The sequence below is a fragment of the Thamnophis sirtalis genome, unplaced genomic scaffold (genome assembly GCF_051295495.1).
Source record: "Thamnophis sirtalis isolate CommonGarterSnake01/CBP01778 unplaced genomic scaffold, rThaSir2_p1.2 scaffold_12, whole genome shotgun sequence".
NCBI lineage: Eukaryota > Metazoa > Chordata > Lepidosauria > Squamata > Natricidae > Thamnophis > Thamnophis sirtalis.
The window spans coordinates 2,376,870-2,392,179 of record NW_028261392.1 but is presented as its reverse complement, the minus strand read 5'-3'; the positions used below and the strand labels follow the sequence as shown (position 1 = coordinate 2,392,179).

The window sequence follows — 15,310 nt, the reverse complement described above, 5'->3', positions numbered from 1 at the left end:
CAACGTAGAAAGAAAGTAGAGAAGGGAGAGAGGGTGGAAAGAAAGAGGTAAGGAGAGGAGGATGGAAAGGAGAGAAAGAGGAGGAGAGAGGGTAGGAAGGGGAAGAGTAAGAGCAGGAGTAGGAGAAAGGTACAGGAAGAAGGAAGGGAAAAGAGAGGAGGAAGGAAGAAAGTAGAGAAGGGAGGGAGGGAGAAAAGAAAGGGAAAATAAGGTGGTGTTATAACAGGAGGAAGGGATGGTAAACAAAGCAACCCAAACTGTATATTATAACCTATTAAATGAAATAATAAATGTATAAGAATGATAAATGTTAAAACACCTGTAACTAAACGACATGCTGTATGTGATGATGGGGTTTTTTTGTGTGTGTTTTTTTTCCCATTGTTGTGTGTATGTGTTGTCTATGCAATAAAAATAATATCAGGGGGGAAAAAAAGAACTCACAGGATGGTATTTGAACCAACGTCTAATGGATGGGATGATGGTGTTGCTGCTTTGTTTTTAAAGCGTTCTGAATATATTTCCCTGCTTAGAAAATTTCATTTTCGTATTTTTATTTAATCTACCTAACCGTATCTCAGCTAGCGGCCGTTTCTGAGGTTTTATTTCCCCCCCCCAACCTCCCATTTAGGTCTCTCCATCAACAGCGGCTGTCACAATCCCCGATTCAACTTTGGTGCCCCGATTCTTGGCCAGAAATTGTTTAAAAAAAAAATTTGCCTGCCTATTCAGCCCCCCCCAAAAAAGGACGATGTATTTTTCTCCTCTTTTTCCTAATCTTTTCAAACCTTTCGCTCGTCTGCTCTCCCCACCCTCACAGCAGTTGCTGTGAACGCCAGATAACCTATTCCATGAACTTTCTTCTATAAAGCCCATTTTTCCTCCCTTTTATAAACCAGATTAGCTCAAGTAAACCAAGCAGGAAAAGAAAATGTACACAAACCTTCTCAGCCACAAGGCAATCCAAATACTCCGTGCCATGTTCTATTTCTGAAGCAAAACAAATTAGGGGGGGTGACTTACTTTGTCTGAAATAAAAACATATATGTACACGGGCGCACAGACACACACACACACACATTGATTAGGTACAGACAAACTTATTTCTGATAAAGGAGAATATTTGTAGCTAAGGGCTGAACTGTGGGGCCCTCAATGCTCTCTGAGCTTGGTGTTTTTCGTGAGTTAAGAGCAAACCCCAACTCTCTGGCTAGTTTGGTAGTGAAATGTCTGCAAGAAAACCACCAAGCTCAGAGAGCACCAAGGACCTCAATGCCGCCTCCTCCTCCTCCTCCTCCTCCTCCTCCTCCTCCTCCTCCTCCTCCTCCTCCTCCTCCTCCTCTCCACAAACATCACTCCCTTCTAGCACTGATGATGTTATCTAGTTGGGTAATTAAATGTCTGGAAGAAAACCACCAAGCTCAGAGAGCACCAAGGACCTCAATGCCTCAATGCCTCAATGCCTCAATGCCTCAATGCCGCCGCCTCCTCCTCCTCCTCCTCCTCCTCCTCCTCCTCCTCCTCCTCCTCCTCCTCTCCACAAACATCACTCCCTTCTAGCACTGATGATGTTATCTAGTTGGGTAATGAAATGTCTGGAAGAAAACCACCAAGCTCAGAGAGCACCAAAGACCTCAATGCTTCCTCCTCCTCCTCCTCCTCCTCCTCCTCCTCCTCCTCCTCCTCCTCCTCCTCCTCCTCCTCCTCCTCCTCCTCGACCTTCTCCTCTCCACAAACATCACTCCCTTCTGGCCCTGATGATATTCCCTAGTTGGGTAATGAAATGTCTGGAAGAAAACCACCAAGCTCAGAGAGCACCAAAGACCTCAATGCTTCCTCCTCCTCCTCCTCCTCCTCCTCCTCCTCCTCCTCCTCCTCCTCCTCCTCCTCCTCCTCCTCCTCCTCCCTCCTCCTCCTCCTCCTCCTCCTCCTCCTCCTCCTCCTCCCGTCCACAAACATCACTCCCTTCTAGCACTGATGAGGTTATCTAGTTGTGTAATGAAATGTTTGGAAGAAAACAAGCTCAGAGAGCACCAAGGAGAACCACAGTCCTTCTCCTTCTCCTCCTCTCCACAAACACCATTCTCTCTAAGCAACCTAGAACTGAGGAGAAATTTCCTGACAATTAAAACATTTAATGCCTCCAGAAGCTGTGAAAGTTCCAACACTGGAAGTTTTTAAAAAGATGTTGGACAACCCTTTGTCTGAAGTGGTGTAAGGTTTCCTGCCTAAGCAGGGAGCTGGACTAGAAGACCTCCAAGGTCCCTTCCAACTCCGTTATTCTATTCTATTCTATTCTATTCTATTCTATTCTCTATTCTATTCTATTCTATTCTATTCTATTCTATTCTATTCTATTCTATTCTTCTAGCCCCGATGATATTTCCTATTTTGGTAATGAAAAGGAGGAGCAGCAGGAAGAGGAGGGGGGGGGGCTGGACTAGAAGACCTCCAAAGTCCCCTCCCAACCCTGTGATTCTGCCTTCCATGAGGGCACATTTGCTCTGACCAGAGAGACAGAAATATCCCAGCCCCTGAGGGAAATAAAACAGGAAAACCCTCGCCAGCCCCGTGCCAAAAAAAGTGAAAAATCATAATTGACTTGCAAGAAATAAGCTGTGCAAACAACAGAAGAAGAGAGGAAGGATTTACACCTGGAGTAGTTCCACATCAAATAGTTGTTCGCTGATCAATAGGCTGCCCGGGGTCCTTTTTCTGGATTGTTCTTTTTATTAGCTACAACCATAAACCCGTGCGAAGCTTTCTCCCCTCCCCACAGATGGCATTTTATCGGCTTCTTTCGCCGAGACGCGTCAAGTTTTATGTCTGCGAGATCAAATCTGCGAAAATCGAATCCATCTCCAGCACAGGAATTAGAATCGGCGAGGGGGAGCCTCTTCCTCTTAAAAATATGGATTTTGCGGCACGATTCTCTGCCATAAAACCATGGAAGTTAACCGTCCCACTTGACGCGAACCTCTCAGGGCTCAAGGACGGAAGCACAGGTACTCCTCGACTTACGACTATTCATTTAGTGACCGTTCGAAACAAGGGACTCGTGGCTGTTTTTCATGGCAGCGTCACCCAATTCATGGGATCAAAATTCAGAGGCTCGGGAACTGACTTGCATTTATGACCGTCGTAGTGTCCCAAGGTCACGTGATCCCCTTTTGCGACTTTCTTACAAGCCAAGTCAATGGGGAAGCTGGATCCACTTAATGACCGTGTCGCTAACGTAACAATGGCAGCCGTGGCAGGTAAAGTCATAAAGTGGAGCAAAACTCACTTCGTGAATGTCTCGCTTAGGGGCCCAATTGTGGTCGTAATTCGAGGATTCCCTGTGTGTTTTCAGAAATAAAGAGGGAAGGAATTGCAATTTTATCTGAATCCACCCCAAAATTGGGACGCTTGGCAGCTGACTCGCATTTATGACGGTCGCAGTGCCCCGGGGGCCACGTGATCCCCATTTGCGACCTCCTGACAAGCAAAGTTCAACGGGGAAGCCGGATCCACTTAACAACCTTGTTAGTAACTTATCAACTGCAGTGATTCACTTCATCTCACCACGTGGCACCTGGGAAGATGACATCACCCAGCAAGGCTCAACCAAGCCTGGGACTCAGCACAGCCTGCAGAGTTGCCCCTGCATGGCCCCATAAGAGTCTGACAACCAATCAGAATTCAAGCTCAAACTCAGAAGCACAGGGGGCATAAAACCCAGCATCTCTTCCCCTTTTCCCACCCCAGGACCTCAAACCACGTGGTCCTGTCCACCATTAGCAATAGCAGTTCGACTTATATACCGCTTCATAGGGCTTTCAGCCCTCTCTAAGCGGTTTACAGAGTCAGCATATTGCCCCCAACAACAATCCGGGTCCTCATTTTACCCACCTCGGAAGGATGGAAGGCTGAGGGAAGGAGGAAAGAAGGGAGGGAGGAGGGAAGGGAGGGAGGGAGGGAGGGAGGGAGGGAGGAAGGAAGGAAGGAAGGAAGGAAGGAAGAGCAATAGCACTTAGATTTATATACCACTCCATAGTGTTTTTATAGCCTTCTCTAAGCGGTTTACAGAGTCAGCATATCGCCCCCAACAACAATCCGGGTCCTCATTTCACCCACCTCGGAAGGATGGAAGGCTGAGTCAACCTTGAGCCGGTGAGATTTGAACCGCCGAACTGCAGAACTGCAGTCAGCTGAAGTAGCCTGCAATGGTGCACTTTAACCACTGCGCCACCTCGGCACTCTTAAACCATCTTTCCAAGCAGCCTCCATGTTTCCAGTGTCTTTTCCCCCCCACTTGGAAGAGTCTTAAATCGAGGATGATCTGGCGTTTCAGATAACAGAGGGAAGGAGCTGGAATTTTACCTGAATCCTCCATCCGCAGCTTCTTGTTGCTGGGATTATCATCGCTATCGTCATCCGACATGTCCATCTCTTCTTCCCTCCTGATCCCCATCAGCTGTTCGCTTTGGGCGTTCCTGAGTTCCTAAAGACAAGCAAAAACGACAAAACCCAAAAACTTACTTCATTAGTCCCGGCTGAAGCAAAATCCTACTTCCTGACGTCGATTCGCTCCCTTAAAAAGCTGCTGTCTAAAGCTGCTGTCTAACGTTTTGTCCAGTTAATTTTTTTAATTTTTTTTTTAATTTTTCCCCTGTCTTATTTTCGGGGAAACACAGTAAAAGTAGCTACGTTTATTTAAGCAGTGTTGGTGGTGGAAATGTTGTTGGTTAAGGTTTGATTTCTTTGTCTTAGTTTACAGTTCCTTGTTTGGGACATTCTTTACTGCTTGGTTGTGGGTCTAGTGTTAATCTTGGTGTTAATCTCAGTTTATTTGGGTGTTGATTGTTGGCAAAGAGGTACTATTTTTGCGTGACCCGTCAAACCGCGCTCGACTAAACCGCGCCCGATTAAACCGCGTCGCTGACGTCATCAACAGGGCGACAACAGCCAGCGCGGAGAAAGAAGGGCGCTTTAAATAGCGCTTTGAAAGCAAGCCGATTCAACTTAAGGTAAGGGTTAGGTTTAGGGTTAGGTTTAGGGTTAGGTTAAGGGTTAGGGTTAGGTTTAGGGTTAGGTTAAGGGTTAGGTTAAGGGTTAGGTTTAGGGTTAGGTTAAGGGTTAGGGTTAGGGTTAGGTTAAGGGTTAGGATTAGGTTTAGGGTTAGGTTAAGGGTTAGGTTTAGGGTTAGGTTAAGGGGGTTAGGTTTAGGGGTTAATTTTAGGTTTAGGGTTTACAGCGTGCTTCTGTCTCCGTGCTGTTGTCGCCCTGTTGATGACGTCAGCAAACACGGTTTAGTCGAGCACGGTTTTGTGGTGGAACCTATTTTTGATTGTCTCAAGAAGAAGGATCGCTGAAATTTGGTATGTCTAGTTTAACAAAAAGAAGGACCAGGGGTTACATGATAGCCATCTTCCAATATCTCAGGGGCTGCCACAAAGAAGAGGGAGTCAAACTATTCTTTAAAGCACCAGAAGGCGGACGAAGAGGCAACGGAATGAAACTAATCAAGGATAGAAGCAAGCTGGAATTAAGGAGAAACTTCCTAACAGTGAAGACAATTAATCAGTGGGACAGCTTCCCTCCAGAAGTTGTGGGTGCTCCATCACTGGAAGTTTTAAAGAAGAGATTGGACAACCCTTTGACTGATCGTATCAGGTTTTCTGCCTGAAAAATGGTTGGACTAGAAGACCTCCAACGTCCCTTCCAATTCCTTTATTCTGTTCTGCTATTCTTTTGAACGGTGTGTAGATATTGCTCATCTCTATGTGCCCGTCGGTGGCCAATTTGTCAGTATGATGGGCTTCCAGGACTATTCTAGCATTTTGGGGGCTCAGCTCGGTCTGGGATCCTCGCAGTTTTCCAGTTGAAACTATGATTAAGTATAGTAACTGGTGTACTCTATGACCTTTGAGATTTAAATGACTTTTTTAAAAAAAGAGCTCCATTTGAAAAGTTGCGGCGAGAACGGATCCTCTGTGGGATGTTTAAGGCCAAAGCGTTTGCTTCAGGTGGCCCCATTTGAAAGTGTGCATAATTTTCGAGATAAATCCTTCCTGTTTAAGCTATGACCTGATCTATTTTTGGTGACCTTGAGGGAGAGGAGTCAGGGCCCGCAGAAAAGTGCTTCAAAAATTACTTCATAGCAGAACAAACCTGTTACCTGAATTGGAGAGATGAAGGCCTCAGGCCTTATGAAATAAATGTTGGGGATGAACAGCCAATCTTGACGGAAATCACCCAATAGGAAAGACAGCGGAGGAAGGCAAACGACGAGTAAAAGGACTTGAGTTTTCACAAAACTTCTCAGAAAAGACAGTGACATTAGGGCTACCTGTTCTGATTCAGCTCCCAAAACACGACAAAGCCTCGGATGTTTAATTAGGAATGCCGGCAGCCCCGGCAAAAAAGTTTTGCTCAGGCTAACAAGACTCTCCGGCAGGGAGATGAGTAGTTGTCTGCCCCACCTATTCATCTCCGCCCCCTGCCTTTTATCTCCAGAGCTAGGATGGGGATTCGCTAGCAGCGGTGTCTCTTTTGTCCCAAGGACCAGCCCGTAGATTTCCACTGCTCTCCTCTCCTCTGCCACATCTATTCATCTCCGCCCCCTGCCTTTTATCTCCAGAGCTCCGATGGGGCTTCGCTAGCAGCGGTGTCTCTTCCGTCCCAAGGACCGGCCCATAGATTTCCACTGCTCTCCTTTCCTCTGCCACATCTATTCATCTCCACCCCCTGCCTTTTATCTCCAGAGCTCGGATGGGGCTTCGCTAGCAGCGGTGTCTCTTCCGTCCCAAGGACCGGCCCATAGATTTCCACTGCTCTCCTCTCCTCTGCCACATCTATTCATCTCCGCCCCCTGCCTTTTATCCCCAGAGCTAGGATGGGGCTTCGCTAGCAGCGGTGTCTCTTCCGTCCCAAGGGCCGGCCCATAGATTTCCACTGCTCTCCTTTCCTCTGCCACATCTATTCATCTCCGCCCCCTGCCTTTTATCCCCAGAGCTCGGATGGGGCTTCACTAGCAGCGGTGTCTCTTCTGTCCCAAGGACCGGCCCATAGATTTCCACTGCTCTCCTCTCCTCTCTTCCTTCTGTGCATCCTCACATCAGGCACTCGACCAGCTGTTCCTCCTCTTCCTCATCAGCCACCTCCAGACCTGAGGGCTGACAGACGGCCCAGGCTCGTCTCTCTCTCTCACTCACTCTGTCTCTCCCTCCCTCCCTCTCTCTCTCCCCCTCCCTCTCTCCCTCTCTCCCTCTCTCTCTCTCTCCCTGCTATTTCCATTCCCTCTTCCCCCATGGAGCTCCCAGGTTGCCTTGATCCTGATCCTGATTCCCACACCTCCTCCTCCTCTGATTCAGCTGCTGGTGGGCCTGGCGGCTGGCCGGCCACAACACTACCTTCCCTGAACGCTGCTGGCACAAGGAAGATTGAGAGAATTCGCTTTTAGCCTAATAATAGCATCAGCTGCAACACAAGGATGTACACCAGTGATAAGTGTAACACCTTTGGGTCCAGAGACAGCTAATTTTTCTATTGGAAAAAAAAGACCCCAGTTCCCAGGGAGATGGCATTAAATCTTTGGCAGAAGAAAGAGAAGTGACTTCTGAGGAGAAAACGTGGTTGAGGAATGTGCCGTTTTATTCCTCGCAATTAATGAGGGACTCAAATAATTTGTTGGCGAGATGCATCCAGTGTTTATCAATAAATGTAATCCATTATCCTCCAGGCGTGTGAAGCCTTTAATCACAGCGGGAGGTGCCGAAGCTGATGGATGGAAGATTTACAAAGGAGGCCTTGGAAACTCAAGGAGTCTTCTCCCATTTATTAGGGCCATAAATCCCAACAACAATCCCAAGGTGGCGCAGTGGTTAAATGCAGCACTGCAGGCTACTTCAGCTGACTGCAGTTCAGCAGTTCGGCTGTTCAAATCCCACCAGGCTCAAGGTTGACTCAGCCCTCCATCCTTCCGAGGTGGGTAAAATGAGGACCCAGATTGTTGTTGGGGGCAAATATGCTGACTCTGTAAACCGCTTAGAGAGCGCTGAAAGCCCTATGAAGCGGTATATAAGTCTAACTATTGCTATATAAGTCTAACTATTGCCATTTGCGTTCCCTTCCAAAGATGCCAGGAAGTGTTTGGGGTGCAGGCAACGGAGCGCCTAGAATGTAACACAAGTGGTCCTCGACCTACGGCCACAATGGACAACCCCATTGTGGACATTTTGGTTGCCGAGACATTGGTTACGTTGAATTTTGCCCCGTCCTTTCTGGCCTCCGTTGTTAAATGAATTGCTGCAGTTAGTAACCCGGTTGTTAAGTGAATCTGGCTTATCAGAAGGTCGCAAAAGGAAGACCACACGACCCCCGGGACACTAAAACCGTCACAAATAGGAGTCCAACTGCTGACCATGGAGATGTTGCGATGGTTGTAAGTGGGGGAAACGGTCGTAAGTCGCTTTTTTAAAGCAACATTGTAACTTTGAACAGTCACTAAATGAACTGTTGTAACTCGAGGGCTATGTGTATACATCTAATTCCAATTCCAACGTTTTAAGAATGGTGGTAACTCTGACATGGAGACAGACGTAAATAATCGCTTGATTAGTTCATCGCAAGTGTGGACTTCTCTGTGGGAGCCTAAGAGTGGGAATAATAGAATAGAACAGAATATAGAATAACAGAGTTGGAAGGGACCTTGGAGGTCTTCTAGTCCAACCCCCTGTTTAGGCAGGAAACCCTACAGCACTTCAGACAAATGGCTATCCAACATCTTCTTAAAGACTTTCAGTGTTGGGACATTCACAACTTCTGGAGGCAAATCGTTCTGCTGATTAATTGTTCTAACTGTCAGGAAATTCTCTCCTCAGTTCTAAGTTGCTTCTCTCCTTGATTAGTTTCCACCCATTGCATCTTGTCCTGCCTTCAGGTGCTTTGGAGAATAGCTTGACTCCCTCTTCTTTGGGGCAGCCCAAGATATTGTTAACACTGCTGTCATGTCTCCCCTGTTCCTTCTTTTCATTACACTAGACATACCCAGTTCCTGCAACCGTTCTTCATCTGTTTTATCCTCCAGTCCCTTAATCCTCTCTGTTGCTCTTCTCTGCACTCTTTCTAGAGTCTCCACATCTTTATTCCCTTCCATGAAAGTGACTCTTTTTTAAAATTGCATTGCAACTATCACTTTTCCATCTCTTGACATTTTAAAAAAGAAACAATGTCCCCTGTGTTCTCCCTGACTATGTAATTGCATAGCCATTTCAGGAAGTCCCAAAGGTGCTTTTTTCAGGAGGCAACTGGACTTTCTGTTTTTGCTTTTGTTTTGAAGACATTTCGCTTCTCATCCAAGAAGCTTCTTCAGCTCTGACTGGATGGTGGGGAATGGAATTATACTCCTTGCAGACAGCTGGTCATTTGCATCCTTTGAGAGAGTCTTTGAGGCCACTTGGAGGACTCTCTGAATCCTCAGAGTCACCTGAATGGTGCAAATGGCTGTTTGAGCTTTCTTGGAACTGGTGAAAGGACTACATGTTGTGGAGCTGTGCATTCTTCAGGGTGTTTTCTGCCCTCTGTCCTTTCACTCTTGAAGATGGGCACCGGCTGTTCTGGTGTCTGTGTTGTCTGCAATTCAAACTGAAGGGCAAATTATTCACGTATTCTGCAATTTTTCTGGAAATCTGTTCATCCGACTCTTTAGAAGGATGCAAAAGACCAGCTGTCTGCAAGGAGTATAAATCCCTCCCTTCCCCACCACCCAGTCAGAGCTGAAGAGGCTTCTGGGATGAGAAGCAAAACAACTTCAAAGAAAAAAGAAGAAAGTCCAGTTGCCTCCTGAAAAAGCCCCTTTGGGACAACGATGACCTGGAGGACGGAGAATCTCCACAGAGATTTAGCTATGCACTTTTGGATGAACTTCCTTGAATGGAACAGGTGTACGAACGGATTTCCAAAAAAATGCAGATGACAGGAACCGCTTTGCGCTTCAGATTGAGATGCAGACAACACAGAGACACCACAACAGCCGGTGCCCATCTTCCAACAGTGAAGGGACAGAGGGCAGAAAACATTGCACAGAAAACACAGCCTCACAACATGTCGTGCTTTCAGCAGTTCCAAAAAGTCTCCACACACCCATTTGTATTGAATTGAATTGAATTTTATTGCATTTATATGCCGCCCTTTTCCCCGAAGGGGACTCAGGGCGGCTCACAATCCAAGTCAGGGAAGGGGATACAGATAAGGGATAAAAAAGACGAACAGAACAATACACAATTTAAAAGCACACAACAACCATACCATTCGAGGGGGGGCAACAGCTCTTTATCCCCAGGCCTGTCGGAACAGCCAGGTTTTAAGGCCTTTGCAGAAGGCCTGGAGGGTGGTGAGGGTTCGAATCTCCATGGGGAGCTCGTTCCAGAGGGTCAGAGCAGCCACAGAGAAGGCCCTCCTCCAGGTAGTCGCCAGTCGGCATTGGCCAGTGGATGGAATTCGGAGGAGGCCTAATCTGTGGGATCTAATCGGTCTAGAGGAGGTGATTGGCAGCAGGTGACCCTGAGGACACCACTCAGGTGACCCTGAGGACACAAAGATACCCCCCCCCAGTGGCCTCAACGACTCTCCAAAAAGGATGCCAATGACCAGCCGTCTGCAAGGAATATAAATCCTCCCATCCTCCACCCTTCAGTCAGAACCAGAGGAAGCTTCTTGCGTGAGAAGTAAAACCTCTTCAAAGAAAAAAAAAAACCAAGAAAATCCACTTGCCTCTTGGGGGGGGGAACACCTTTGGGACAACCTTGACCTGGATGACAGAGAATCTGCGCAGACATTCCAGGAGGGGTTTCAGGAAGCAAAGTTTCTTTTGTGTTTTTTCAAAAGTAAGCCTCACATTCTCCCTCATCCCTAAAGAGGCCACGTAGCTTGGATTCCTTATTAACATGTGCTCTGCAAATCAATAAAGCAACCCAATTTACCCTGCTACACAAATCTCCGACAACTTCCTAAGCATGAAAATCAAGGACATTTGCATCCAGGCCGTGGCGTTTTGGAAGCCACCAATCAGCATAAAAGTCGCCTTCTTTAACCTAACACCTTCCTGGATTTTTTTCCCCCTGCAATCCCACTTTTATTTATTTTTATTTTTTATCTAATTTTGTTTTTTAAAAAATCATTCACACCTTAATTATTCTTACAAATAACTCAAGGCGGTGAACATGTTCAACATACCTCCTTCCTCCTATTTTCACCACGCCAACCCTTCATGATGGGTTGAGAGAGAGAGAGAGAGAGAGAGAGAGAGAGAGAGAGAGAGAGAGAAGGTAAATAGGTAGCTAGGTAGATAGAACTGATAAACATAGACAGACATGAATAGATTATGATGACAGATGATGGATGGATGGATGGATGGATGGATGGATGGATGGATGGATGGATAGATAGATAGATAGATAGATAGATAGATAGATAGATAAATGGATAGATAGAAGAGAGAGAGATGATAGGTGAGATAGATAGATAGATAGATGCATGGATGGATGGATGGATGGATGGATGGATGGATAGATAGATAGATAGATAGATAGATGATAGATAGATAGATAGATAGATAGACAGACAGACAGATAGATAGATGAGAGAGAGAGATGATAGGTGAGATAGATAGATGGATGGATGGATGGATAGATAGAAGAGAGAGAGATGATAGGTGAGATAGATAGATAGATGGATGGATGGATAGATAGATAGATAGATAGATAGATAGATAGATAGATAGATAGATGGATGGATAGATAGAAGAGAGAGAGATGATAGGTGAGATAGATAGATAGATAGATAGATAGATAGATAGATAGATAGATAGATAGACAGACAGATAGATATATAGATGAGAGAGAGAGATGATAGGTGAGATAGATAGATGGATGGATGGATGGATGGATGGATGGATGGATGGATGGATGGATGGATGGATGGATAGATAGATGATAGATAGATAGATAGATAGATAGATAGATAGATAGATAGATAGATAGATAGATAGATAGATAGATAGGTGGGACTCAGGTGGGACTAGAACTCACTGTGTCCCAGTGATTGCTCCAAAGTCACTCAACTGGCTTTCATGCCTAAAATGGAACTAGAACTCTCAGTCGCCTGGCGATTGGCCCCAAATCACCCAGATGTCTCTTGTGCTTAAGGTAGGACTAGAACTCACCATCCCTGGTGATTGGCCCAAAGTCGCCCAACTGGCTTTCATAGCTAAGGTAGGGCTAGAACTCACCATCCCTAGTGCCCACCTCGGAGTCTGAATCTGCGGGGGGAAGATGAGCTGGAAGAAGAGCTGACGGAGACGGAGAGGCTTGCTCTGTTGGCCTTGGAGGAAACTGGGGAAGGGCAGAGTCAGCCCGGTATGGTGCTCCGGAGGGCCCACCTTCCCATCCATGCTCCTTACCGATATTTGAGGTTTTCGGGGCTTCCACGCATGCGCACAGAGCATATGGTGCCTGTGCGCTGCTCTGCCGAGCAGCTGGAGCGTCGCAGGCGGTAAGTATGGATGCGCGCACTGTGCACACTCATGTGGTGGATGCCCGGCCTCGTGCACTGTCTCGGTTGCTATGGGATCCGGAACCCACCACTGGACTAGAACTCTCAGTCTCCCAGTGATTGGCCCAAAGTCATCCAGCTCGCTTTTGTGCTAAGGCGGGACTAGAACTCTCAGTCTCCTGGTGATTGGCCCAAAGTCATCCAGCTCGGTTTTGTGCTAAGGCGGGACTAGAACTGTCAGTCTCCTGGTGATTGGCCCAAAGTCATCCAGCTCGCTTTTGTGCCAAGGCGGGACTAGAACTCTCAGTCTCCCAGTGATTGGCCCAAAGTCATCCAGCTCACTTTTGTGCCAAGGCGGGACTAGAACTCTCAGTCTCCCAGTGATTGGTCCAAAGTCATCCAGCTCGCTTTTGTGCTAAGGCGGGACTAGAACTCTCAGTCTCCCGGTGATTGGCCCAAAGTAACGCAGCTGGCTTTCATGCTAAGGCGGGACTAGAGCTCTCAATCTCCTAGTGATTGGCCCCAAATCCCCCAGCTGGCTCTCGTACCTAAGGTGGGACTAGAACTCACCACCTCCCAGTTTCTAGCCTTCAAATCAGAGAGAGAGAGAGTGGATGGGACTTGGGAGCAGTGGGTGGGTAGGACACGTACCTTGTTTTCAGAAGAGGACTTTTTTTTCCCCTTACAGCTTTATTACTTTTAAAAAAGCGAAAAGCGAGGGACGGGGGAATTAGCTGTCGTTAAAAATTCAAGGATGGTTTGCAGGAAAGAAAAACAGAACGCCTTGAACGCATCGTGGCATATTAAATATTTAACTGTTAAGAAATTAATTCCCATCCCGAATATTTTCAATGGTGTGTGTGTGTGTGTATTTGTATGTTTCAGATAAATTTCAGGGTTAATGGATATATATATATTCAATATTAGGAAAATAGCAGCCTGGTTAATAAAAAAAACTCCTTTGGCCTTTTGTTTTATTCTTTTTTTTGGCACTCAGGTGTCTTCATTTATGAATAACCCCAGAAAACATCGTACATCCTCTATGTCGTAATAGGCCGCGATAATAAAAGCTTATTTATTTTTAATTCATGCAGCTATCGCATCCAACGGTTTCCTTATTCAATCAATTATTTATTTATTCAGGGCGCTCCAAAAGCCCCCTCCAGGATTTGGACTTCAGTACAATTTTATCTCGGAAGCATGCAACGCCATTGTTATAATAAAGCAAGAGACACAATAATTCCATAAACAACTCTTACCTCCGCACAGCATTTGGGTTGTTAGGCAAGGAAACAAGAAAAGGACTGCGCTGTTAACAAGGCACCAGGAGGACACTCCGTAAATGGATGCATCACCTGGCACAATGTGTTTTGGTTAACTTATTTCGTTTAGGAAAGAAAATCAAGATGAAGGGCTGGGACAAGGAAACGGTTCTTATTTCCTTTACAACAAAAACTACTGTGTGACGCACACCAGGTTAATGTGGCACATGGGGGGGGGAGCAGATGAATTCTCTCTCTCTCTCTCTCCCTCTCTCTCTCATCTGTCTGTCTGTCTGTCTGTCTGTCTCTCTAATATGTCTTTCTGTTTCTATCATCTATTATCTATCCATCTTTTATGGATAGAGCCTCTATCTATCTATCTATCTATCTATCTATCTATCTATCTATCTATCTATCTATCTATCAATCATCTATCTATCTATCTATCTATCTATCTATCTATCCATCCATCCATCCATCCATCCATCCATCCATCCATCCATCCATCCATCCATCCATCCATCATCTGTCATCATAATCTATCATGTCTGTCTATGTTTATCCATTCTATCTACCTAGCTACCTACTTACCTTCTCTCTCTCCCCCCCTCTCTCTCTCGTCTTTCTGTTTCTATCATTATTATCTATCCATCTTCTATGGATAGAGCCTCTTTCTCTCTCTCTCTCTCTTTCTCTCTCTCCATCCATCCATCCATCCATCCATCCATCCATCCATCCATCATCTATCATCTTATAATCTATCATGTCTGTCTATGTTTATCCATTCTATCTACCTAGCTACCTACTTACCTTCTCTCTCTCTCCTCTATCTATCTATCTATCTATCTATCTATCTATCTATCTATCTATCTATCTATCTATCTATCTATCTATCTATCTATCCATCCATCCATCCATCCATCCATCCATCCATCCATCCATCCATCATCTGTCATCTTATAATCTATCATGTCTGTCTATGTTTATCCATTCTACCTGCCTGCCTGCCTGCCTACCTACTTACCTACCTACCTACCTACCTACCTACCTACCTACCTACCTACCTACCTACCTACTTTCTCTCTCTCATTCTCTCTCTCACCAGTGAAGGAGATGACAGTGATAGTCATGCTTGCCTCTCAGCTGAAAGAACCCCTGGTATGTAACTTGGGGTTTCAGTCCATGCCAACCCTTTATCCATGGGAAGAGTGTAGTTGTTGCACACATTGACAAAGTGCCCTGATCCCAAGAATCATCATTCACACATGGTATTAGGCCTGATGCATGGATCACAACACAAGCCAAGCCACAACTAAGCCACAGCCAGAATGCAGGAAATCATCTACATGCAGAGCACATGAATCCAAGAAAATGAGTTGAGACACATTTGCATAATATGATCAATAAATTAAACATGTAGGGAATTCTCTCTCTCTCTCTCTCATTCTCTCTCTCTCATTTTCTCTCATTCTCTCTCTCTTTCTCTCTCTCTCTCAAGAGACTCTCTCTTTCTC

The 15,310-nt window shown here is 45.9% G+C and overlaps 1 protein-coding gene across 2 annotated transcripts in view; it reads right to left on the bottom strand.

Moving 5' to 3' along the window:
* ENOX1 (ecto-NOX disulfide-thiol exchanger 1) overlaps positions 1-15,310 on the bottom strand; it is a 295,080-nt gene that overhangs the window by 61,523 nt on the left and 218,247 nt on the right. For both annotated transcript variants that reach the window (XM_087726951.1, XM_087726952.1), the window contains exon 10: positions 4,363-4,483. In XM_087726951.1, the coding sequence (XP_087583077.1) occupies positions 4,363-4,483 (121 nt within the window). The remainder of the gene's footprint in view (positions 1-4,362; positions 4,484-15,310) is intronic.